The 24,742-nt window shown below is 40.0% G+C and overlaps 1 protein-coding gene across 4 annotated transcripts in view; it reads left to right on the top strand.

Annotated features, from left to right (window-relative positions):
- The window catches only part of DIP2C (disco interacting protein 2 homolog C), a 319,660-nt gene that overhangs the window by 273,296 nt on the left and 21,622 nt on the right, over positions 1-24,742 (top strand). For 2 of the 4 annotated variants that reach the window (XM_061349614.1, XM_061349630.1), the window contains 4 exons: positions 6,171-6,339; positions 7,301-7,471; positions 14,967-14,996; positions 16,646-16,707. In XM_061349614.1, coding sequence (XP_061205598.1) covers positions 6,171-6,339; positions 7,301-7,471; positions 14,967-14,996; positions 16,646-16,707 — 432 coding nt within the window. The remainder of the gene's footprint in view (positions 1-6,170; positions 6,340-7,300; positions 7,472-14,966; positions 14,997-16,645; positions 16,708-24,742) is intronic. The other 2 variants (XM_061349622.1, XM_061349634.1) reach the window with 1 other exon arrangement.

Raw genomic sequence — 24,742 nt, 5'->3', positions numbered from 1 at the left:
GGAAGGCTTTCCAGGTAAGGTGCAGTGAAGTGGCTTTCACCTGTCCCACTCCTGTTGCCTCCGTTCCACAGCCACAAGCTGAAGTCCCCAGTGGTGCTACGGGGTAGCTTCTGCAGCAAGAGACCACAGGGTTTCTTATTAACCAGACAGGTGGGACTGTGCTGGAAGTGAGCAAGGAATTGCAGCATTAACATGAGAACGGCATTTTAGAAAACTTTAGTGTGCAAGGACTCATTAATTATTGTTAGGTTTTTTTAGGCTATCTTGAAGTTATCTGGCAGGCATGAGCATTTCACCCAATTTCCAGCCCATTTATAGCAAATTAAAGGCAAGACTGCATAAAGAAGCCTAAATGCCAGATCAGGAAAGGATATTTCCAGCATAGGAAGTGAAGAATGTGAATATAACCCTCTCATGTGTATTACAAAGTGCATAACAGGGGCAGCAGGAATGTAAAGGTGTGTCTATCTACACCCTGCTCTGTACGCATTTCCCATGGAGTCTTTAGCAAGTGCAAGTTTGTGGAAGAGGCAATTTTCTTCTCTGCCACATTACAATAGGTTTGTTAAACCTACCTCAAGACTGGAATGTTCAAGGGCAGCTGAGAGCCCTGAGTTACCTTGATAGGCAATTTCTGGGATGTGTTGACGGGCTAACTCCACTGGCTCTGCAGATCAGCCCATACATGGAGGAGTCACTGGGGCAAACAGAGGGGTTGCTATGGCATCACGTGAGTGCTGCTCAAGTCTGAGCAGGGGCTTATAAAGGGACTTTGTGTTGAGCATTCCAAATTCCACCAAGTGTATGATTCCTAGTCCTGGTGCTGCCAGATGATGTGTTTGTGCTCAGGAGCAGTCAACACCACCCAATGAGAATTGCACATCAGTTCATGAGTGCCCAGTAGCAACCTGGAGCCATGATAGAAAGCTTCCCATATGAGGCTCAGGTTGCTGCAGCACATCTCTGAAAGGGTGAGGTTAAAGCCTTTGGAAGACGTGCCAGTAACAAGAAGTTTGAGTTAACCTCTGTCTCATTCTGGGCAGACAGCACAGTCCCAACAGGTGGTGCAGGCACCACAGGAACAAAATACTGCCATTTCAGTGTTAATAAAAGACTTACAGGTATCTGGCTGAGGTATCAACACCAGAGCTTGAGCTAAAACAAAGTGCTGAGCTATGTCACGATTCTCACCAACTCCCAGTACTCTGATGTGGAAGTTGTGAAGGCTGGACCTATTCTCAGCCTCAGAAGCCTATCAAGACTTATGGGTGAGATCTTTTCCTTTCCGGAGAAATCTACATGCCCTGTGCAATGATTCATTTGCTGTACATTAGTTAAATTTCTTTGTGAGATAACTCTGTCAGTCCAGGACTGATTGCTTATCTGCTTACCATGTGCAGGCATGCTGTTAGTGCCCTCTATGCCAGCTGGGCATCTTTGGACTCTGCAGGTGGTGAGAGGTCCTTTACGTGTTCTCCAAAACTTCCTTTTTTGTGTATGTAGATCTGAAGATTTAGTTTTGGCCCAAGTCCTGTGAAGCCTGAGTCAGGCATAAACCCAAACACTCTCCTCTGGCGTGTACTTGCCTTCCTACAAGCTCTGGTCCAGATGACTGTGAAGGCTTTTGCTTAGTCCTATTCAGGTTCCCTCAGCATGCAGACCGTTTTCACATAGGTTGAATTATGGGTACGGCAACCAAATTATTTCAGGCTCTACCAAATACCCATTTGTTACACCTGTCCCTCAGCATCAAATGCCAAGTATCATCTACAGAAATCCAGAAACTAAACATATATACTTACAAGACTCAGCAGTATGTACCTGCCTCCTGCAGCTAAGTGGGAAAGCAGCTCACATCACCTGAGAAGGGCACCTGAAATCATGGCAGTGGCAGGTCAGTACTCTGCCAAAATTCAAGTGCAAATTGCAGTTGCCATTTGTCAACATATATTGCTCTCCTGAAATTTCTGGAACTATAATAAAACCTCAGACTCTACTGTTAATCTGCCTCAGCCCAACATGGGGTAAAAATTCAATGGAACAGTTAAGTGCCAAAATATCCTTACAGGCATCTCCGTATGCTGCCAAAACAGCCTGCCAGGCAGTGGAACCGGTGTTGTGATCAGATGGTGCCATCATGCCAAAATACATCCTGGTGCATTTAACTGGAGTGTTCTTGTCCTTGGGCAGCCCTTGCTTAGTGCAGGCACACAAGGCTCCTCACTTACTGCCAAAATCCAGGGCTTTGTCCACCACACAAATACTTTTTTTTTTAACCCAGATTGCTTTTCAGTCCCCTGAAGGAAGAGCATTTCTAAAAGGTGATCTCCCCGCTCAGCTACCACCGCATTTCACTTGTGCCTGCATCCCAGAAGTCACTGTAACCAGGTGATGCAGGGATACTCTGTAAGCACCGTCCTTTTTGGTCTCCTTTATTGCCTACTCCTTTTGCATTTTTTAAAAATGGTAGGGACTGATAAATAGATGCCCAGGTCTGTTAGATCGTCTCTGCAGTTCTGCACTGTGACTCTCTGCTGCTGTTATAAGACTGGTATCAGGAGACAGGGTTACTTTTGTGACAACAGATTTGTATAGCAGTGGAAGAAACAATCTTGGTTCAGTTCTTTCCGGGTATTTATATATTTAAAGTCTTATACCTACTTCAATATATCATACATTGTTTCAATTTCAGAATAGTAATTTTAGTGTCTACAATTTATATTTAACCCTAAGTTTTCCTGATATCCTGTCTGATGCCAGTGTTCACCATGATACTGTTGCTTCCAGTGTGAGAACAGCAAAGCTGACAGCTTAACCATCTCTTGATGACTATGATGTTTCTAAGTGAGATGGAACTGTCCATTTGTTGAGTGCCTCAGTTTCAGGATGAACTCTACCATATCTAGAATGAACCATACTTAGATATACCTACCAAACATGTCTGCCATACCTAAAATTACATGAAGGCAGCACTGACAGAACTTCCCAGTTCAGGACCATATCTAGCCTTACCCAGCATCTCTAAAGCAGCCTTCCACAGCTGCAGTCTGTCTGTTCAAGCACATGGTCCTCAACTTAGTTGTTGCCATCTATACTAAGCAAATACCTCTAACATCTCACAGTTATTTGAAAGCACCAGAGTGGTAGAAATGTTTCAACCCGGTATACAAGGGAGCATCTTTTTTTCCTCAGCTTCTCTACACCAAAACATTAGTGACATACAGCTTCTCATGGCTTAACATGGAAGTATAGAGTCTGCAAATTTGCAAAGATACAGGGATACGAGGAACATTTTCTTGCTTGGAGTGATTCACAAAAGCTACATGTTTCTGAGACTGATCAAGGAGGTGAGCCAAGTTATGACTGACAGTCATGGTAGCCAGGTGCTTCCCAAGCTGCTTCAGCTGTGGGACTGGCACATTCGCTCCAGAAATATGTCTTCGTAGTTCTTTGCCTAGCTCTACCAACTGCTCTAACAAATGAGATGATATGCATGGGTTATTAAACCACAGCTCGGTAAACAAAGCCTGTGCTGGCCATCAAGTTTTCAGGCACGGTATCGTGTTTCTGTACGTTTACGTACTATAGACAAGAGCTGCACACATCTGAGGTTTTGCACCACAGAAAGTTTTGTTCCTGGTAGGTATTTTCTGTTATTATACAGTTTAATTCTGAGTATTTCTCAGTAGATGAGGCCCTCAGTGATATGGTTTAGTGGTGGTCTTGGCAGTCCTGGGGTAATGGTTGGACTTGATCTTAAAGGTCTTTTCCAACCTACTTGATTCTGTGATTCTATGAAATCGTTTGCTGCATGGCTGTTGGGTGGAGGTTAAGAGTAAACATAAGTGTCTGTCTTACTTGTCCTGTATGATTTGATCAAGAGAAACAGTTCACCCCCACTCTTTAGTGTTGCTGAGGGGGGAAAGATTTGTCTTTGGTGTAAATCTGTATTCCCAAATTCCACCATTTTGGACTATTGCCTGGTGAAATGGACTTGGAATCACTTTTTTGTTCTAATACTGAAAACAATGCACCTTTTTTCTCCTTTATTACTGTGGAGTTTCTGTGGGCACTTCTCAGTCCGGGGATAAAGTTTGTTCTTTTGATTTTGGTCTTTTAATTTCTGCTTAGTTGAATAAGTGGCACTTAAGGGATCTTACTGTTTCTGAGTAATAATTCTCCCACATTCATCCCCCTGACAGCTTGTTTAATAAAACAGTTCAGAATTTTTGTTTTCTCCTTATATTGGTTACATCAACTAGAGGAGTTCTGGGGCAGGGGGAAGGGTTTGTTGCTGAATCTCTGTATACAGTATTTGTACAGATTGGACCCCATCCCAGATTCTTAATCGAGTGGTTATAGTTTCCTGATTGTAAGAATTATGTATTTACCAGAGAGATCACACACCTTGATTTTTTGTGGGGCCCTAACCTTAAATTTGCGAAGAACTAAGGTCTTTTGGTCTTTGAGAAACTTAATAGAATTGGCTGAGAAAGAAAGAGTGAAGGAGTGTTTATAATAAAAGCTGTTGCTACTCCTTAGCTGGGTTTGATCTGTCACTTTTGCTCAGGGCATGCTCCTTTCAGGTTTGGGTAACTTAGCCAACATCTCTTTTCACATGTTTATAAAGCACATGCTCAAGGTTCAGATTTTAGTCTGATTCCATAAATGCAACATAAAAGCATAATGCTTCATTTGACCATCCTGTGCTATAGTTGTTATGTCAGCCATATCCAACAGCACATCACTTTGTGGCAGATCACTGGTCATGAATCATCAAGAGTGGTGTAAATGTGGACAAGCAGTCAAAGATAAAATTTTTACTGTATAATAGATGAAATTATTTGAACTGTAGTTCATACATATTCCGTGATATCCTCTGGCTCATACTCCAGCAGAGACTTAAGCTATTTGGATTATTAACTGCCGTTGTGGCTGAACATGTACACCTCTTATGCCTTCATCATACCAAGTAAAGAGATACAGGTCACACAGACCTCATTCTAAACTGTACAGCTTTTGAAAGCATTCTCATATGTGTCTGGGGGTTTGGGGGAAGTGGGGGCACTCACCAAGGAGGGAAGCTTTCTGAGCAGCCCATCTTCAAGAATTGCAAAGGTGTGTATCTTCTTCCTAATGTCAGATGTTACAGGGATGCTCATATTCCTGAAAATAGAGTTCCATTTTGTGTCTTACCTCAGGCACTTGGATTTGAAAACGTCAGCTTTACTTTATCAAGCTGGCATTTCAAATTTTCAAGTCATAAATGAATTTCTCTCATGTGCATCATAAATCTCTGGAGCTTTATGATCGCTTCTCAGAAGTTCCATGATTTGGGAGTTTTACGCTATGGCTGTTCTCATCTAAGATGTGAGGGGACTGTAAAATTAATGGTAAATCTGCCTGTCTGAATGAGCAACATAAGACCCATGGGAATTAAAAGACATCAAATTGGGAATATTTTTCCCCTTGGGAGAATCCTGAGTACCAGAAAAATTAGCTCTGGAATAATCATTTCCTTCAGGGATCCTGGTAAGTGCCTTTACTCAATAATTATGATCACAGGGTATCCACTAAGCAAGAGATGCAGTATATTTGGGTTTTTTAAGGTCATAAAACTTTCACAGGAGAAATCTAAAGCCACAAGGATTGTTAAATCTGGGCCAGATTTATTCCATTGAAATGGTTGCAAACCTCTTGCTTGCCTCAGCAGGGAAGAGGTTATTTCCATATAAAGCAATCAAGTACTCTTTTAATCAAGGTATCTTAAAATGGTAATTGCTCAATTATTTGTCAGCAACACATAATTTTTGTTGATATTATAATGCTGTTTATTAGCACCATTAATATTGGAGCTATTTTGCTCTCTATTGGAGCTATTTTGCTCTCTTCAGTACAGTTCTGACAGCAAAGACCATGAGTGTTTTGAGTTAATTAGTATTTTAGGAGTGTGTTCTGCCTGTGTTCCTCACGATTCCTCGTAGACTCTAAAGGTATAGCAAAAACCAGAATTAAACTTCATGTTGAACTACTGGACGTGTGGAGAACTGCAAGATACTACATGGTTCATCCAATGCTATGATAAACTTTACATTCTAGTACTGTATAGCCTGTAAACATCTGTGGACACTGGCGTTAAGCGTGCATTAACAAATCTTGTGTCTTTACAGCGTTTATTCAGGACACCAGTCTATTTTGATTCCTCCCTCAGAACTGGAGACCAATCCCGCCCTATGGCTTCTTGCCGTGAGTCAGTACAAAGTGAGAGACACTTTTTGTTCCTATTCGGTCATGGAGCTTTGTACTAAGGGACTCGGTTCGCAAACAGAGTCACTGAAGGTGAGTAATTCTGCCATCCTGTCGTCTGCACAGTGGTGTTTGAGAATTCCATGAACAGCTGTGCTAAATGTCTGTACTGTGGAGAAAATCATCACAGGGCAAGGGCAGCTTCCACAGAACCTCTGTTATTCCTTGCCAAAGGCTATATATGAATATCAGTCATTCTTTTTCAGATCACAGGGCTTTTAAACATCAAGGAAAGGCTTATTTACCTAAGCTTTCTGATCTGTGTTGAAGCGTGTGTTGATAGGCAAGTGTTGGAAAACAGAGGTGTAAACGTCCAAGAGGCCCAAGGAGTATTATACTGTGTATTATGTTCTATCAATTCCCTGATTATATGAAGTACTAGTTTGGTTTTGGCCCCTGTAATTAAATAATCACATACTTAAAAGTACTGTGTTGTTTTAACAGAGGAGGCATAGGGGGTATATGTTCTTTTTATTTCCCCTCAGAATTGAAAGCCAGGTAGCCAGCTACATTTCTGTAACCATCTAGAATTTCCAGTATGCTACTGAAATAAATCAGGTCTTAGGGTACTGTTATTTAAGATGTCTCCAGCCCTTAACATCTTCACTTAATAATTTCCTAATCAGTTTTGCCAAGTCTAGACACTGCTTCCTGTTTGCTATTATTTGCTGGCTTTCTGAATTAATATTGGGAAATAGCATTCTCTCTATTAAGAATTAGCATACCCATCTCTTCCTATGTGCTAACACTGAGATGACAAGCAGGTATGTTTACTCTTCTATGGCTATTAGTCTGTCATCTGTTCTTCTGGCCTCCAGGAAAGATAGAAATTATACTGGTGCCTTATATAAGATGGAAATTATACTGGTACCTTATGCTCTATTCTGCTGTTCCTTTGAAATCTAGTATCTACCTAACACACCTAAGTACTACTAACTGATTTTCATTAGGCCCAGCCATTTGTGGCCTTGGTTACATTTTAACTTCTTTTTAGGCAAGGGGACTGGACCTTTCACGTGTGCGGACATGTGTAGTAGTGGCTGAAGAACGACCTCGGATAGCTCTTACTCAGTCATTTTCAAAATTGTTTAAAGACCTTGGTCTCCATCCACGGGCTGTCAGCACATCACTTGGCTGTAGAGTTAACCTGGCAATATGTTTGCAGGTAAGACTTTTCACTCCTTAAGCTCAGAGTTGTTTTGAGAAAATGGCGTTCAGTAAGAAGTATTCATTGTATTTCCTTTGGCTGCTTGGTTGTAGACGTATTAAGAAAATGCATGTGGTACTGAATGTTCTTACAGGTAGTAAATTTCTGTTACATTATCAGCTATTTCATCCCTCCCATGCTCTCATAGCATTTATTCTGCCCATGAATACAGTAATTCAGAAAAGTGCATGGTAGTGGCAGAATGCGTACTCTGTACTCCAGAAATAGTATTTAGTCATGTAATGTAAAATCCAGTTTCCAAGGGCTTGCTTTAGTATGTTGCAAAACAGATTCATTCTGTTTATGAAAGAATTCCAAACACTACTCGATTAACTAGATAGATATTTTCTGCTCATAGTTTGTTGCTTACAATGGAAAATTATTTTGCTACATCTCTTTCATTCTGTTTTGATCCACTAATCGGAAGAAAATACCCAGGGATAATACAGGATTTAACTTGCATTCTCCAGGAATCTTTATTGCATCATGATTGTAAGGACAGATTGAGCACTGTAGCTGTCTTGTCTGAATTTCTGAATAGCCTCTACGTTTTCACCCAGTGATAACTACACCAAGCAAATAGTTTTAGGCAGATCTACAGTATATTATTTTCACTGTCAGGTCTTCAAGTGAATAAAGTTAGGTTGCCTTTTCATAAGGTGCTCTATTTTTAATGGATTTTACCTTATTTCTAGTTTAAATTTATCTGGTAGTAGATTCAGCTATTTTTATTTTATTGCATTTTTTTAATCTAGAATAAAGAATCTCGTTTTTGTCATGACTCAGTGCACATCTTGTCTCTGATAAATAAAGAATCTTTAGACATGCTCTTCTGATCTGTGTGTCATCCTTATGACTCCTGATCTCTTCCTGTCCTTACAAATGTGGTATCAGAACTTCACATATTATTCCTGTAATAATGCCACAGGTGTCCTACTCATATGAAATATGATTTCTGACTTAATAGTCTTTTAAAATAGTACAGGAATCATCTTTTGTATTGGCAGCTGCATTGGCTGGGAAGTACCATATACATTTGGTCATCTACCATGTCTCTAACCTCTTCAAAGTCAATGTCTCCCCAGTAGAACTTGCCTGTACTCTATATGGTGCATCCCACTTTTCATATCTGGCAGTTACCCATAGTTTGCATCAAAGGCTTTCTCATGCATATAACGTTGATGATTGCTTAGGTGTGGAAGCCAGGACAGATCTTCTCAGTGACACTGCAATCACAGCATTTGCTATTCTTTTCCTGATTGTAAATGTGAAGATTTTTTATTTTATCAAAAACAGAATAAAATGGTCAGCATAGACCAGTACGGCTGTGTGTTGTGCCTGCCTTAGCCTCTTGCCCTGTTCAAAATCACTAAGGAATCCTGGCTTTCATCAGAACTTGTCTAAAAGTGACCTTCTAGGCTAGAAGTAACCTTCATGTTACTAGAATATGAATACAAGAGGTATACCACATCTCCATTACTGCTTGCTTTCTCTCTGACTACCAGCAGAGTATCCCTTCAGCCCACTATGGCTTTGGGTTTTATTATCAAACATACGACAAGGCAAAGCTGAGCAGGGTCAAAAGTCATTCTGTGTCCCAGATGTAGAGTTCTTTAGTTTGACATTCTGTAATTGCTGATGTAATGTTCTCCAGGAATAAAAGTTTAAGGAAATCTCCTGCCCTTGAATCCTTCCTAACAGTTCTACCCTAATAAAACTTAATCAGTAGTCTTCAGAGAAAAGTACACCTTGTAGGTTAGAAACATCTATGAACTCAAGCAGCATCTTCCCCCATATTTCTGGCATGGATTTGATACAAAAGGTACTGACTGAGGTTTTGGAATCTCTTCTACTGAATGTTTATTTGCAAGAATATAGGCTTCTTCATTTCTTTATCCATATCTAAAGTCCTGTGTGATGACAGTGCAGAGAAGGCAACTCAGAAAACATCTAGGACATCTTTAGGCACTCCTGCCTGGGGCAGCACAAATTGGGTGGTATCAGTTTAGGCCAGTTAGCAGGTGTGGGTTGGTGTGCTTTCCTAGTCAGCATCTAACCAAGCTTAAACACTTGGCTGGAAGGGGCACAGCAAGCTGCAAGGACACTACTTTCCCTTGAGCAGAAAGGGAAAATGGAGGAGAAAGAGATGAGCTGGTTACTTGGTAACCATAGCTTTCTTATATGCCCCTGTATCTTTAGCCATTTCGACATGCTGATGTGATGTCTTTTACAGAGGAGGGGAACTAGGGAAGTGATGGCATACCTTCAGACTCTGCTGGCAGATCAGGATGGGGCCCATCAGCACGCCCCTGCAGCTGTGGTGTCGCTACTTCTGAAAACTCACTGAACTTATGTGGCTTCTGATCTGTGGAGGGAAATGAAGGATGCTGTAGATAGCAAGGACAAGTTAACTGCAGACGTTTGCGTGCCACTAATGAAAGTCTCCATCGAAGGCTTGCAGTGATCTCTGAACTGTTCAAGGTGGCTGCTTCACTTACGAGACAAGTCATTTGTTCAGGACAAATAAAACCAGGGGCAGTAAGCAGCAGTAAGCCAGATTCAATGACCAAGTATGCCTTGTTGGAAGTAATACTGTACTGGATCTGCCTGGTTAACTTTTTAGAGTTAACTCTTTTCTTAGCATCCTGCATGAGGCTGTGTTTTGGGTTTGTAATGGAAATAGTGTTTATAGCACAGTAGTGGTTTACCTATTGCTGAACAGTGCAGCACAGCATCAAGGCTTTCCCCATTTCCTACTCAGCCCACTGCTTTATCACTCCACTGCCCACAGTGAGTATGCTGGGGAAGAGCAAGAGGCTAGGAGGGGGTCACAGCCAAGAAAACTGTACCAAGCTGACCTGGGACTTCCCAGTCCATATAATGTCATGCTCAGCATTAAAAAAAGGAGAGGGGGCAGGGGCAGGTGTAGTCCTCTTAAGCAGCCATTGCTCAGAGACTGGCTGGGCATCATTCTACTTGTGGGAGGTGAGTGATTGCTTTGCATCATTTTTGTCTCTTTATTTCACTCATTAAACTGTCTTTATCTTGACCAATGGGTTTTCTTGGTTTTGCTCTTCCTATGCTCTCCACTGTCCTGCTAGGAAGGGAGTGAGTGAGCAGCTGAGTGGGTACTTAGCTGCTGTATGGGTTAGCCCACTGCAAATGTGCTGGAAAGCTCAGAGAAACTGGAAGTCCTAAGCAGCATGGAGTTAGGCTGCGCTTTTAGTTGACTGTGTATATCCACCTTTTGATTAACTTAGATGAAGTTTACTTCTTAGATGATTCTTTACTGAAATTCTTGAAAGAGTTACTGAATCAAACTATAAAAGTGGATAACTCTCTGAAGGAATATTATTAATGATACTGACTGTGAGCTAAAGAACAACAGAGAACCTTGAGCGAGGTGATAAACAGCCTGGATTAATGTCAGGCTTCAGTGAGTTTTGCTAAGATGCTGCATCTCAGTCCATAGGACAAACTCGAAGCTATACACTAAGAGTGATGTGGCTAGAACGGAGAAAAGGCTTTTCATAACAGGCTATGTTTAGTAATGTTACCCTTCCAAGAGGAATGTTTTTTGAATCATTTAAGCTGAGGGTAGTTTGGCAAGATTTAAAGAGGTTTGAAAAATTGCTAAAGATGTTACTTACAACAATCACTGTAAAACATGTCATTTTGATTGAGAATAAGATAGAGCTAAAGGTACAGGATTGTGTCCTTTGAAGCATCTGGTAGTAGACACTGCCGATGACTGGATACTGAATTAGACTGAATGCTCTTTCCAAACTGTCTGTAAGTTTATGGCTAGTGATATTCCAGGATAGCCTGTGGGCTATTCTGGTTTTTGAGCTGAGGAACAGAATGAATTTTAATCCTTGATCAACAATGTTTCTGAAATTAGCATTGTCTCCAGTATGTTCCAGAAATTGGTAACGATTCCTGAATTCTTCACACTGCATAAAAATACTTTTGTTTGAGTCAATAGCATCTTCTAAATTGTGTCATCCAGAAGATCGGCATGTGGTTCCTGGAACACCATCTTTCACAGAAATAACTGGGATCCAGCCTATTCTATGGTCTTTCAAAAATATGTACCTACTAATCACCTTTCTAAACATATCTCAGTATTTAGGTATTGACCCATAGCAGCAAAAAGCTTATCTAGGCTTTCTTCTCTATGGGCTGCCTCTAATACAGCTTGGATGTGCTCTTTGATACCTTCTTCTCTTCATTTCCAATTTTTTGGACAAATTTAAGGCTTGAGTGTTTCAAAGGGAAGGTATCCTGATTTTTCCAAAAAGCTTTTACTGTTGTTCTCCCCCTCTGAAAAGAAGTGGGGTAGTGTGGGAGTGTATACATGTAAGTGTGTGTGTGTGTGTGTCTGTGTATGTGTGTATAAAAGCTTCATAGCAGAATGTGATCTTTTATTAAAAATTACTTTGGAAAAGAAATCATTGTCATAATCCCTTTCATACAAAAGAGCCTTAGTCTACCAAATGTTCCTAATTTCAGGATTAAGATCACTGACAGACTAATGCATTGTCATTTGTATTCATTTCCTCTCAAATTTAGAGCTAATATGCTGTTTCTTTTGATGTTGTCATTTTAGACTAATTTTTTAGCAAATAAATATTTTAGAAAATAAATAATTTTCTCCATCTTTAGAGATGCCACTAATGCCACTAATTTCTGACCTTTTATGGCTGTATAGGTAGTCACAGGTAGTGGTCATGAGATTTCTGAGATTAAAAGATTGTATCCAGAATATTTTAATTCTCATTAACTTGCATCTTAGCATTCTCAAGAGAGAGAGAGAAAAATAGATCTGAAAAGTAGCCTGTTTTTTACAACAGCACAGATGGCTCTCTAGGATTTTAGCTAATTTCCATTTAAACACTCAAAATAAGTTTTTTCATTTTATTCAACATGTTACTCGATTTCAGTTGAGGAAAAACTTCCCAGAAGTTGTTCATTTTCCTCAGTTAACCCTGAAAATGTACTAACAAATCTGACCAAGCTAGGGCAGAAGAGCAGGATTCATCTTGCTGCTTTTATGCTACCTCTTAAGTGAGACAGCAAGGCTGAGTTATCCAATATCTATAGTCAGTAGAATCAAATAAAGACTTCAAGGGTGAGTTTGAGCTTCATTCAGCCCATCTAAGGTGCCCGTCTTGTGGTAGAATTCATCACCATGAAGAAGTCCTTCCTACATTATACTGAGCTTTTCTTCATTGATGTTAGAAGTTATATGGATCTTTCCTTCACTAGCAAAGGAAACTTCGATAGTGAATTTAGGGCTCAAAGTTAATGTTTCTTTTTACTTAGTGATAGGTAAAATGTTCTGAGGATCTTCCATATCAAAACTAATAAGGGATAGTTCTGTAAAGAGTGTGATAGGAGACCATGCACTTTGCCAGAGGTATGATTCACACTTAGCAATGTAAAACAGCTCTGGGTGAGCTCCCTCAGATTCTGTTTTCCCACCTTTACTATGAGTCATGCCACAATGTTCTTTTCACAACTCCAGCTGCTGTCCTTACATACGTGAGATTGCTAAGTGTACATCAAAAATTCTATTTCTGAGCATCACTGGAGCAGAAGCAGACTCACAGTAAACATTGAGGCCACATCCTTAGATAGCAAAACAACACAAAATACAGAACAATAGATATTTTTTAATTCTTAGGACTTCTGACTGCCAGGCTAGTTCCTGGCCTTTAATTCTGGGGAGGGAAGAAGGGGAGTGCATGCAGCTTGGCCTTCGACTTCAGTGGAAGTCAGGTACAGGCTGAGTGCTGGCACATAGTCATCCCTACTGCTGACTTAGGGCAGTTCTCTGTCCAGTTTTGATGTGCAATATTTTCCCAGAGAATAAAAGCCTGGCATGTTGCAGAGGTTTGCACAGACGAGGAATGGTTCACTAGTGTCAGCCTATGCATGGGCAAGAGATTTATTTAGTCCAAGGGATGTGACTTATGATGTACCCATTTTCAGACAGAAAATTATGTTTGGTCCATTTTATTTCCTTCAACAGTACCTCTCATTTCCTTAAGTATAACAGTCATGTTGTTTTTTTCCTGTTACCAGCATTACAGATGCTCTCTATCTCTGTCTCACAAAATGAATGTGCACAGACAAATTGGGTCAGTCAGTCTGGTCTTGGCTAAGACTCTGCTTCTTTTGAAATGCTTTCAGAGTATCTCAGCTGCAGAAGGATGCTGCTGAGACTTCAGCTGCTGTTTCTCAAGCCCTTCTTTATTTAAAAGCCATATGAGGCTCTGGTGTTTCCAAAGTCTTCTGTGGGCCTGCAGTATGGTCACAAGCAATGAATTATGTAACTGGTGGATTTCAGCAGTTCTCCTGCTTTCTTGCAGTTACACTGCAGTGTTCAACCTGGATTATTAGTAATATTTCTATTTTGGGGCAGCAATGTAATAAGCAGATTCATCCTATTTTTTTAAAATGCTTTATTTCCCCATGCATCCAAAATAAACCTGGTTTAAGATGCTTTGTGGCAGCTTCATGTAGTCTTTACTTTTGCTGGAATTCAGAAGGTTAATGAGAGGGATGTGGGACACAGTACTCTCAGCTGTTTATTTTGACAAGATGCAGGGTAAGTCCCACTGCAGCCATCTCATGTTAGATGCGCCATGTGACAGTAGCAGCTTAGCACTAGTCACCACTGTGTTTTACCTTTGCTGCGTTTCTGATCATGGTGGTGAACTGATGGGGTTTTATCAGCTTTTACTGTTCTTTATATGTATTACTCTGTTTACCATAGCAGGTAGACTAAGAATGAAGACTTACTGAGCTGTGCAGTTTAGTTAAAGTCTCCTAGTGATTAGGTTGTGGATAAAGTCTTGATTTTATTTCACTTGAGGAACACGTTAATCTGTATAAAACAAGGTGCAAGTATCTCTCTCTGTTGTATACTAAATATTTCCCCCCCCCAAAATAGAGAGCTTAGTTTTCATTTCCAGAGGACATCACTCAAACTTCTTACTGTAGTGAAATGGCAGACCTGGAACCCCTGTCTCAATGGATGTGCATTGAAGTATCAGGGCCTTAATGTTTATTGACTTCTTCACCGAAACCAAAGAAAAAAATCAGCCTGCTAGGCATGTTTTCCACTAACAATGTTGTCTGTAGTGTCCTAAAACCATTGAAGTCTGTTTGTCCAAGGTTAGCAATCTACAGCTGTCTCTTCTGTTGCTCTACTAAAATGTTGACACCTCATTTTTTACTTTTTTTAACCTTTAATGGTATAATGGTTAATTTGTAAGATTCCTGTATTTGACATTGTTTTTCTTTTTATTTTACTCCCTGCTTTTTGCATTTTCCTCCTTTTTTTTTTTCTTCTCCCACCCTTCATTCCCATTTCTTTATTATTATTTTCGTCTTGTGTTACCTTCTTTCCTTCTTTCCCTCATCCCTGCTATTCCTGCTGCTATAGCCTCACAGGCTGGGGAAGCTGGCCGAGCAGGTAGGGGATTTTCATGTTCCCTCAATACCCACCTATCAGCTTCCAACAGTGGGACAGACTAGAAAATGAGTCTGGAGATTTGGGGATTTTCAGATCCTTCTATGAAATTATAAGCAAGTCCAGTATAGCTTTACCTGGATGCAGATTTCATCAAAGCTGTCTGTTGTAACTATTTCATTCACACTGAAAATAACAAATACCATAGTGATTGTCCTTGATTTTCAAACTTGACTGTTTCCATCGTTTTATAAATCAATTCAGGTTTGGTTTTATTTTTAAAGATAACCAATTTTCCCTTGATTTTGGTTTGTTTGGGTCTTTTTTTTTTTAACATTGCATATATTTCAAATAAGTTCTCCACTCAGCACTAGTCTGTTACACTGCTGAGTTTACTAGTAGACTGAAAATCGTGTCGTTAATAGCTAGAGAGGTTATTGTATCTTGTATTGTGTATAACAAGCTAAAGAGGCTAACATGCATGTGCAGCTTTATTACTCTTTTTCTCTTCTGGTGGTGGGTCACTATCAGTAACTGTGCTGTAAATACCGGCTGGAAGTGGTAACTCTTTTCCCCTTTAGATACAGGAACTCCATCACAAATTGTGGAACTACCAACCAGTATTGCAGAAATGTAGTATTTATCTCTAGCCATTCCTAATGCGAAGAATTATACTCTGTAATATACCCCAGACAGGACAGAAATCACTAGGAGTTGATGTTGCCTGCTGTTTTGAATAGTAAATACCTAAATAACTGATAAAGGAGTTCCTGCACCTGTAGATTACCAGAGTTAGGTGAATTTATCTGCTGAAAACAAACATTCCAGTGTTCCAAAATGAAGTTGTGCTTTTCTTCTAGCTTTCTGCTTAGCAGTGACATGAGGTGTGCAGCAGAGAAGAGCCCTAGACTAGAGCATTGAGAATTCACAGGATGTTCAGTGATGATGAGTTTGAAGTTTCAGCTAAGGAAGATCATTGCAGGTTACAAAACTGCAGCAAAGCTGTGGGTGGAAGGGCCTGAAAGACTGTATCATCTTCACATGAAGGGAAACTAAAATTAGTCTACTGCTTTTCAAGTAACTAAATATTGTGACATAAAGCAAGGTCTTAAATTATGCAGTGGAAGACTGAAAAGGAACAGAATTGCTTACAGACCTTCAGTCCCCATTGGTTCATGTCATGCGTGCTACCTTTACTGTCTTTAGCTTCAAGTATATTCTCTGTTGCATGTATGGAAGACTCAGTATACCATGCTTCACATTCCTGACCATGTGCTTCTGCCATTAAACTGTGTTTTCTCAGCAATTTCTGCCTTCCTTTATATGGCAAAACCTGTTTAACATTTTTTGTATGTGCACATGTGCTGATTACTTGGCCTTTTATAGCAAATAAAACCTACATTGACGTGTTTGGTTAAGTAGTATGGCCGCTTCACGTTTTTCTGAACCCCAAGGTAACAGGTACCTGACGGTAGGTATGTTTTCCAGTTCTGATTCTGTAAAGCTGAGCTTTGTTTGGTGAGTAGCTTAAATATAACTTGTCATTTGATTAGCATAATGAGATGTGAAATTAATGTTCAGTTATTTTGGGGGTAAAACTCTTTTATCCTCCTAGCCTTCAGGTTCTGATTAGCTGATGTTGTTGTTTACAGGGAACATCTGGACCAGATCCCACCACTGTGTACGTTGATATGAGGGCACTGAGGCATGACAGGTCAGAACCACCTTTTTCTTTTTCTCTAATACACACAATTAACAGTTTCTAGGAAGAAAGCTACTTCAGCACACCTCATAGTCCTGAAAACCTGTGTAGTCCTCCTAAATAATTTGTGCTAACTCTGCCACTGAGCCCACAGGCATTTTTATTGGTGGGTTAATTAATTTTACCACTGATAAAACTGAAGCATCTAACATCACCCACCACTGTGATGACTAACAAGATTTCCCTGCTTTTATTGCCTTCAGGATTTCATGACACTTGTATTCAGGTGATAAAGGCCTAGGCAGTCTCTAAGAAATGGAGACCTGTTGGGCCTCTTAGCTTCACAGAGTTCTTTCTGCTCGGTTGGCAAACAGCAGGGAGACTGTGGGAGGAATTTGCTGCAATTCTTAATGCTGCAGGACTATGAGGGAATGGATCATTGGCTTCAGCCATTGTGAACAACCACATTCTGTAATTGTGGGTACCTTCTAGTTCTGTTTTTCCTGTTGGATATATACAAGAAGCAAGAACTAAAATTTGTTACTAGTCTGAAATCTTATGGTTGGAATGAAACTTGCAATTTTAGATGTAATTTTAGGAAATTCCCATGCACATGTATTTCAGTTTTTCCAGTACTTTGGTTAAAAGGCTAGCAGGTAGTCTGTTTACAAAATTTTAACAAAACAATAGTTTCATTAACTCTGGAAGGAAAGGAGGAGGAGGGAAGTTGTTCTTTCTCTTTCATGCTTCTTAAAAGCTTAGCAAAGAATTTGTTGCCCTGAGGTGAATATGAATTTTGGCTATATCAAAGTGACCAGCTCAGCTTGCAGGATGCAGACCTCAGGGCATTGCAGGCCCAAATTATCCTCTGGATAGTTAAGTCAGGTACACATACATATACGTTCTTGTAGTACATGGAGTTTGGCAGATGGATGAAAGGAACTGCAAGACACTTGACTCTCCCAACAGTTCTTTATTCCTTTTGCACATAGTTATCAACAGTAATGCTTATATTTGATCCATCCTTTGGATGCGTAATCCAAAGGTAGAAAATTTGGTCTGGCTGACCCAGCAACTGCAGTACTGTGTAGACCCAGTCCATGCTCATACTCAACCCAGTGAAAAAAATGTGTTTTTGTGAAAAGGTGTCATTGTTATGTGAGCCTGACATCTCTGCATTGCACTTTTGAAAGGAGATTCCTTGAGAAATCAAAAATTCTGACTTATTTATGTTGTAAAAAGGAAATTAGAAGTGAAGCATTTCTTTACCTAATAGCAGAGCAAACGCTGTGATCAGGGTAGGTCTCATCGATCCTGTGGTTTCTTCTGCACTCCCTGGAAAGGCACACACACCACCGGTGTATTGCAGTTACTGCACACATGCACCAGCATGGGATGAATTGAACTTTAAGGTACTTTTCTTTCTGTCTTGATAAGGAAGGAACCTTTGGAAATCAAATGCTTACTTTTTAATAGATGCAGTAAACTGAGATTTATTTACCCATAGCATTTGCTTTACTCTCAGAGCGCTGAAATGGTTGCAGTTAAGTTGAACACTATGTAGGTAGATCCATCTAAGCATCATTCAAGTGCAGAAGAAAGAGCTGATGAATCATTAAAACTACAGTTGTAGCTATACAGGGGAAAGAAAAAAGCAAGTGTAGATTAATTCCTTATTTGGAATGTTTTTGCTAAGAGGAGAAGGAAATTTATAGAACATCCATTGGAAATGAAGTATATAGAAACATACATAGAAAGAGAACATGGAATTTACAGTTAGTTGATAAAAATTATAAACAATAAAAATAAATTTGTATGTATTTATATAGAGGAAATAAGATCTACTGTTCCTAAAAGCTGCATAAACCATGGGTATACTATTTTCCTGCCTTTAGCATGTCATTGAGAAGTAGGCATCGTTATTGAGATCAGACTTTGCAGTATATTAATTTATATTTAGTGACTAGTTATACAGAACATGAAATATGATCTTTAGAGTTGGCTTCTCAGATTGTGGTAATGTAGATTTTAATTTGATGGATTAAAGCTGTGCCTCATTTACTCAGTCCTGTGGAATTCAGAATTAGATTCATGGATCATAAATTAGGAGAGAAAACAACTTTATTTGACATAGTCTCTTCACACTTGCTGTTTCTAACCATTTTAGTGGAACTGAATGTCACTAGTGCTTAACAGTAACTGAAAGATTGCTGTACATAGATGCGAGACTGTGTAGTAACAACCCACCAAGTCTTTGCAGGTCAGCCAGTCCCCCAGCAATCTGAAAGGTTTACTCTGTATATTTAATGTGAGAAGTTTTTTCACATTTTCTCATTCAGGGGTTATTTTCCAGAATTTGAAAAAGACTGAACTTTTTTTTTTTTTTTTTCCTTGGCATGATAACACTTTCTAGTTCCTGCAAAAAGCAGCTGTAATTCATCTCTTTGAGACTGTTCAAGTCCTATTCACATCTATAGAAATTAATTATCAGTTTTAATATATTATTTCAGCTCACCTGGTAATTATATGTTTTCATACTTCAAAGCTTAGGAAATGTCGTCATTTGTGGGAGTTTAGATCAAAATACGTGCAATCTGGGTAGAGAACTAGGAGTGGTCCATCAACCAAACTAGGTATTTTCTCCCAGCTCTCACTGAATTTGGATATTTTGCTCCTTAGGTCAGGTTGGAAGTTCTCAAACACTTTATTTGTGCCTCTGTGTGTTTTTGACCACCAATCCATTGTTATAGCTGCTGGGACTCTGCAGCTCTGGCCATAGTTGCCAGCTGAGAGAAATGGCTGGGACTATGGTCACCTAGAGGGCAGGAAACTTGTACCAGGGGCTGGCATCAGTTATGTTAGTGGAAAAAGGCTTGATTGCCTAGCTGTGAGCATCTACTGGAGTATGGGAGCTACTCCAGCAGGGTCTCCCATAGAGCTCATGTTGTATTTACTAGCAGTAATGAGATGTCCCACGCACTCTGTGCTGTCCCAGCTGGCATTAGAGCCTCTTTTTGGAAGCTGAGTTAACATCCTAATAGCAAGACTATACAGCTTCAGCTTGCTGTTGGTGGCAATACATCAGTATTGTTGTACTCAGCATCTCGTTGATTTTCTAAGAATCTGGGTCCTCAGGATGGCCAAGAAAGGGTGAGCAAAGACAGGCAAGTCCCACATGGGCTGTTTAATGAAAAACCAGGAGAAGACTCCTGAGTTAGCTCCAAGTGGCTGATACATCCCTGCACTGCAGTGCAATGTAATTTAGAGAGGTTAACTCAGATCCAAAAGGAAAAATACATGGACTAATGCTTCACCACGCATGAGCTGGACTCGCAGCAGGCTGCAATGGCATAGCACAGCTGCTGACTCACTGTACAGCTCAGGTCACATAAATGTGCCCGCACACATCTGCAGGGAGGGCAGATGCAACAAAACTCCCTGTTGGGTTGTTGGCTGCATCTCTGTGCTGCTACCTCTGTGAAAAACAACTTTACACACACACAAAATAAAAAGAAAAATAAATAGGAGAAATAGGTTATCATTCATATTCTTATCCTGTGTCTCAACTGCTGGTTTTCAGATCACTCCATCATCATTTTAGACCAGTCATGTTCTCCTCAGAAAGCTTTTCAGGTGGTTAAGCACAAGATACCTAAATACGCTAAAACCTGAGAGGTGCTTGGGAGATAAAAAAGAGAGACACTTTTCTCATCATGCCGGAACACCATATACATGAAAGATGTTGGCTTTTAGAACACTTGCATGCTTCTGTAGCAGGAGAGATGCAAATTTAAAGCCTAAGCATCCCTTTTAACCAGGGTGTTCTAAAACAATATAGACATGTATTTATAATAATAAAAATGTGCAACAAAAAATACATCAATGTTAACATAAAAATTTCACAGCCTCCTCCTCCTTAAGAGCATTATTTCTTGATGCAAAAATAATTTATTGGCAAAACAAGCTGCCTTATCAAACTGAGAATAGACCTCGTGTATTCAAATTAAATCTGCCTTTCACATAGACAGGGCAAAAATATTTTTTGAGTGTTTGAAGAACAGGTCAGGCTGGATTTTCAAATATTTCAATATATTTGTGAATATTCTAAAACATACTTTTTTCTTAGAATCATTCAAAGCTGTTTTGAAAACATTACTGATTTAACCTGCTAAACTTTGGAATTACCTTGTATTTGTAACTATGCTGGTATGAATCTTAGAATAGTTACAGAATCATAGAATAGTTAGGGTTGGAAAGGACCTTAAGATCATCCAGTTCCAACCCCCTGCCATGGGCAGGGACACTTCACACTAAACCATATCACACAAGGCTTCATCCAACCTGGCCTTGAACACCGCCAGGGATGGAGCATTCACAACCTCCCTGGGCAGCCCATTCCAGTGCCTCACCACCCTAACAGGAAAGAATTTCCTCCTTATAGCCAATCTAAACTTTCCCTGTTTAAGTTTTAACCCATTACCCCTTGTCCTATCCCTACAGTCCCTAATGAAGAGTCCCTCCCCAGCATCCCTATAGGCCCCCTTCAGTTACTGGAAGGCTGCTATGAGGTCTCCACGCAGCCTTCTCTTCTCCAGGCTGAACAGCCCCAACTTTCCCAGCCTGTCTTCATACGGGAGGTGCTCCAGTCCCCTGATCATCCTCGTGGCCCTCCTCTGGACTTGTTCCAACAGTTCCACATCCTTTCTATGCTGAGGACACCAGAAGTGCACACAGTACTCCAGGTGAAGTTTCACAAGAGCAGAGTAGAGAGGCAGGATCACCTCCTTCGACCCGCTGGTCACACTTATTTTGATGCAGCCCAGGTTGGCTTTCTGGGCTGCAGAATAAGAAATAAAATACCATGAAAAATGTTGAAATATTCTGACTGCTTTGGATTTGTACTCCGTTTGTTAAGATAGGAACGGCCTGAGGAATCGATCCACCTGGTGATGGCTGAGAGAGATCATTGATCTTCTCTTAAAGTTGAAACTTCCTGCAAATCCTCTAGATAAACATTCCTTTGTGTCCCAATAGTCTTTTCTATAGCAAAACCTCATCCCTTGTATCCTAACGTTGTGTTCTATATCAGAACTTTATCCAGAGTTTATTTTTAAAAGACATATTAAAAAGAAACAAATCCATGGCAGTCTATGTCTACCCTCAAAAGCCAGTAAAAATGTCAACAGTCATCTTGTTCAGTAGCAGGTAGTGACAACTTACAAGCTGTGATGGGGTAGAGACTTCGAATTCTAGGAGAGAGAGACACTAATCAAGTCACATATGTATTGATGAAGCTTTTTATAGCATTTTGTATGTATTTGCAACAGACAGTTTCCTCTTATTTTGACTACAAATTTTATTTAATCTGATTATTGAGCTACATGCATATTTCGTACAAAACTGGGCAAGAATGAAGACTTTGAGCCACTGCTAGTAAGCACTGTTCTCAATTTTATTTGATAGCATCTCTAGTTTCATATATGCAGGTATCCTTACCCATCATATCCTTCTGATTCTGTCTTTAAATTCCAGTATTCCCTTTGATGAAATAATAGGTGCATAAAACGATCATTTAAATTACTCTATTTCATCTAGTTAAGTCTGGGGATTTTTTTCAGTAGATACAGAGAAATGGAGAATTTAGTTTATTAAACCATTTTGCAGCTTACTAAAATTTCCTTTTGAGTTACATGTAATGATGAGCTGCTTGTCACAGACATAGTGAGGCAGCTGGCAGCAAAAAGGGAGCCAAATCCAGATGTGGGCTATGACCAAATAGCTTAGAATCACCATTAGAACCTCTGTGGGTTCAAGTGACTGATTTGATAGCCTGGTTATCATTCAATGTGTGGCTTATAACCATAGTACCTCTTTGAAATATTCCCACTCCATCTTTAGAACGATTATTTTAATCTGGTTACCCTCCATGGGGTACATATAGGTGTCTTCCCTTTATATGTAGTCACTGACGTCTTCTTGGAGTGCAGCAAATTGTGTATCTCTTAAAAAAAGGTGACCTTTGAACATACTTATGTCATCAGTGGACTTCATTTCTTTGAAAGTCATTTGTATGTTTTCTAAATCTAATTTTTTGGGGGGAGTTTGAGGGTATTCAGAGATCTCTGAACTTCCATCAGGCTGGCGCAGTCATTGTCTCCTTGACAGAGGTGATTTCAGAGGCTGGAAATTCTGAATCTCATTCCCCAAGAAAGCAAGGGAACACCTGTAGCATTTCTAAGATACGTGAAAACAGTTACTTAGGATTTATTTTTATGGATTTCTTATACGCTGAGCCCAGTCTGAAACGCAGGTTTCTATCAAAATGAATCAGTTAGGGCTTTGACTTCATTTAAATGTATTCCAGCATTTCAGACATCATGCAGGAAAAAAAAATAGCCTTTTATTCTGGCTGTCAATTGTTTATCCTTCTCCTCCATATTTTATTGAAACGTTCATGTTGTGTATACATTGTTTTGGGTAATACCAAACAACAAAGCCACAGGAGCTTTTTTCCTAATTCTCAAATACTTCTACTCCATCTAGCTTGAAAAATACTCTTATTATAGGGTTACCAGCCAAAAGAACTATTTAGCTAAATTATTACCTAAGCTATAGCCACAGCAGTGCTCCATAACACCATCACAGCATGGAAGATAACCATTTTGTAGTCACATAGTAGAGAAAAGAGACTGGGGGAGGGGGTGCAAAACGTGTGTCAGAAGGAGACACACTAATGGCAAATGACAGCAAAATAGTTACCTTTTGTGAAACTTTAATTGATTAATCATACTTGAAAACCATTTGCCAATGGTAGCAAAAGAGAAGCTTTGAAGAGGGCTCCCTGATGCGCTGGGGATCAGTGCTTTTTCCAGGTCTTGTAATAGGTTACAGCATACAGAGCCCAGTTGCAGGTTAAAGAAGACCCCAGTTTTCAATTACTCCCTCTGTGTGGGGTCCAAAGGGGTAATTAAAATCTCTTATTGCCCCATTTGCCACCCAGCCACCTTTTGCCTTGCAATTAGATTCAGTAGGTAAAGTGTGTAGAGAATTTAAGGTTTGAAGTGGTAAATTGTTCAAAACATAGACTTCACAAGTCATTGGCCTGAGAAAGCCACCAGTGCTTTATATGCAGTAAGCTCATTTGCAGATTGAATGGTCGAGTGCCACTCCAGTCATCCCAAGCTTTGAGGATCTCATATGGGTAGCTCCAAGTCCAAGTTTCACACATCACATCTATGATCAGCCATGCTTTTATTTTAAGACTGTCTATTGCTTCAGCTGTTCTGGCTTTTTTTCTGATGTCACAGAAAGGGATCTTTTCGTGGAAAAATTTCACCCCTGTGAAGCCAGTAGAAAAGGAAACTCCGTTGAGAGGAGGAGGGGTTGAGGTCTGTGAAAGAAAACCTAGGTCCCTCAAAGTTTTGAGAAAAGATGAAGTTTGATTTTGAGGAGTCTTTGTAGAGACATTTGGCTTTTAGGCATTTGCCTATTAACTGATAGAATCTCATTTGTGAGTTTAAGCTGACTGTCATGGCACTGGCAAAACCTTCCTCATTTTTCTTTTTTCTCTCAGGAGAAGACACAGCCTTGGCCTTTTAGTAGCATCACCTTCTGTTTCTGCCCTGCAAACACTGCTGTCTTAAAATCCCCTTGGTACTGTTTCTGATCTATGGGAAACAAATCTCCCAGAGAGAAACATTAATTTGGGCTGATAAGCATCATATCAATACTTCCAATTCTGACTTAGAAGAGAAGTCCCAGTCTGGCTAGAATGGAGGAAAGGTTCTCGCTGTTCCTGCTTGTGTCAGGGGACAAACCAAGAGACTTGCTCAAACTCTGTGTGCTGGATTAGGAATAAAGCTAATAACCTAGGAAACTGAAGGGGAGCAGACATACTGCTTAAGTAGGAGGATCCAGAGTTATAACAAAATTTGTAAATGTACTTATTTTAAGAGCTATGCAAGATGCTTCATGTTTCCAGTCATAAAGCAAGGGCAGGAGAAAGGGACAAGCATCCAGTAACTTTTGATGGAAAGTCACTCCCTCT

Source organism: Neopsephotus bourkii, unplaced genomic scaffold (genome assembly GCF_033783945.1).
Source record: "Neopsephotus bourkii isolate Nb327-2 ecotype Australia unplaced genomic scaffold, CSIRO-AGI_Nbou_v1 NB_53, whole genome shotgun sequence".
NCBI classification, from domain to species: Eukaryota; Metazoa; Chordata; class Aves; order Psittaciformes; family Psittacidae; genus Neopsephotus; species Neopsephotus bourkii.
Note: the sequence above shows the minus strand (reverse complement) of the source record. Positions and strands in the feature narration are given on the sequence as shown.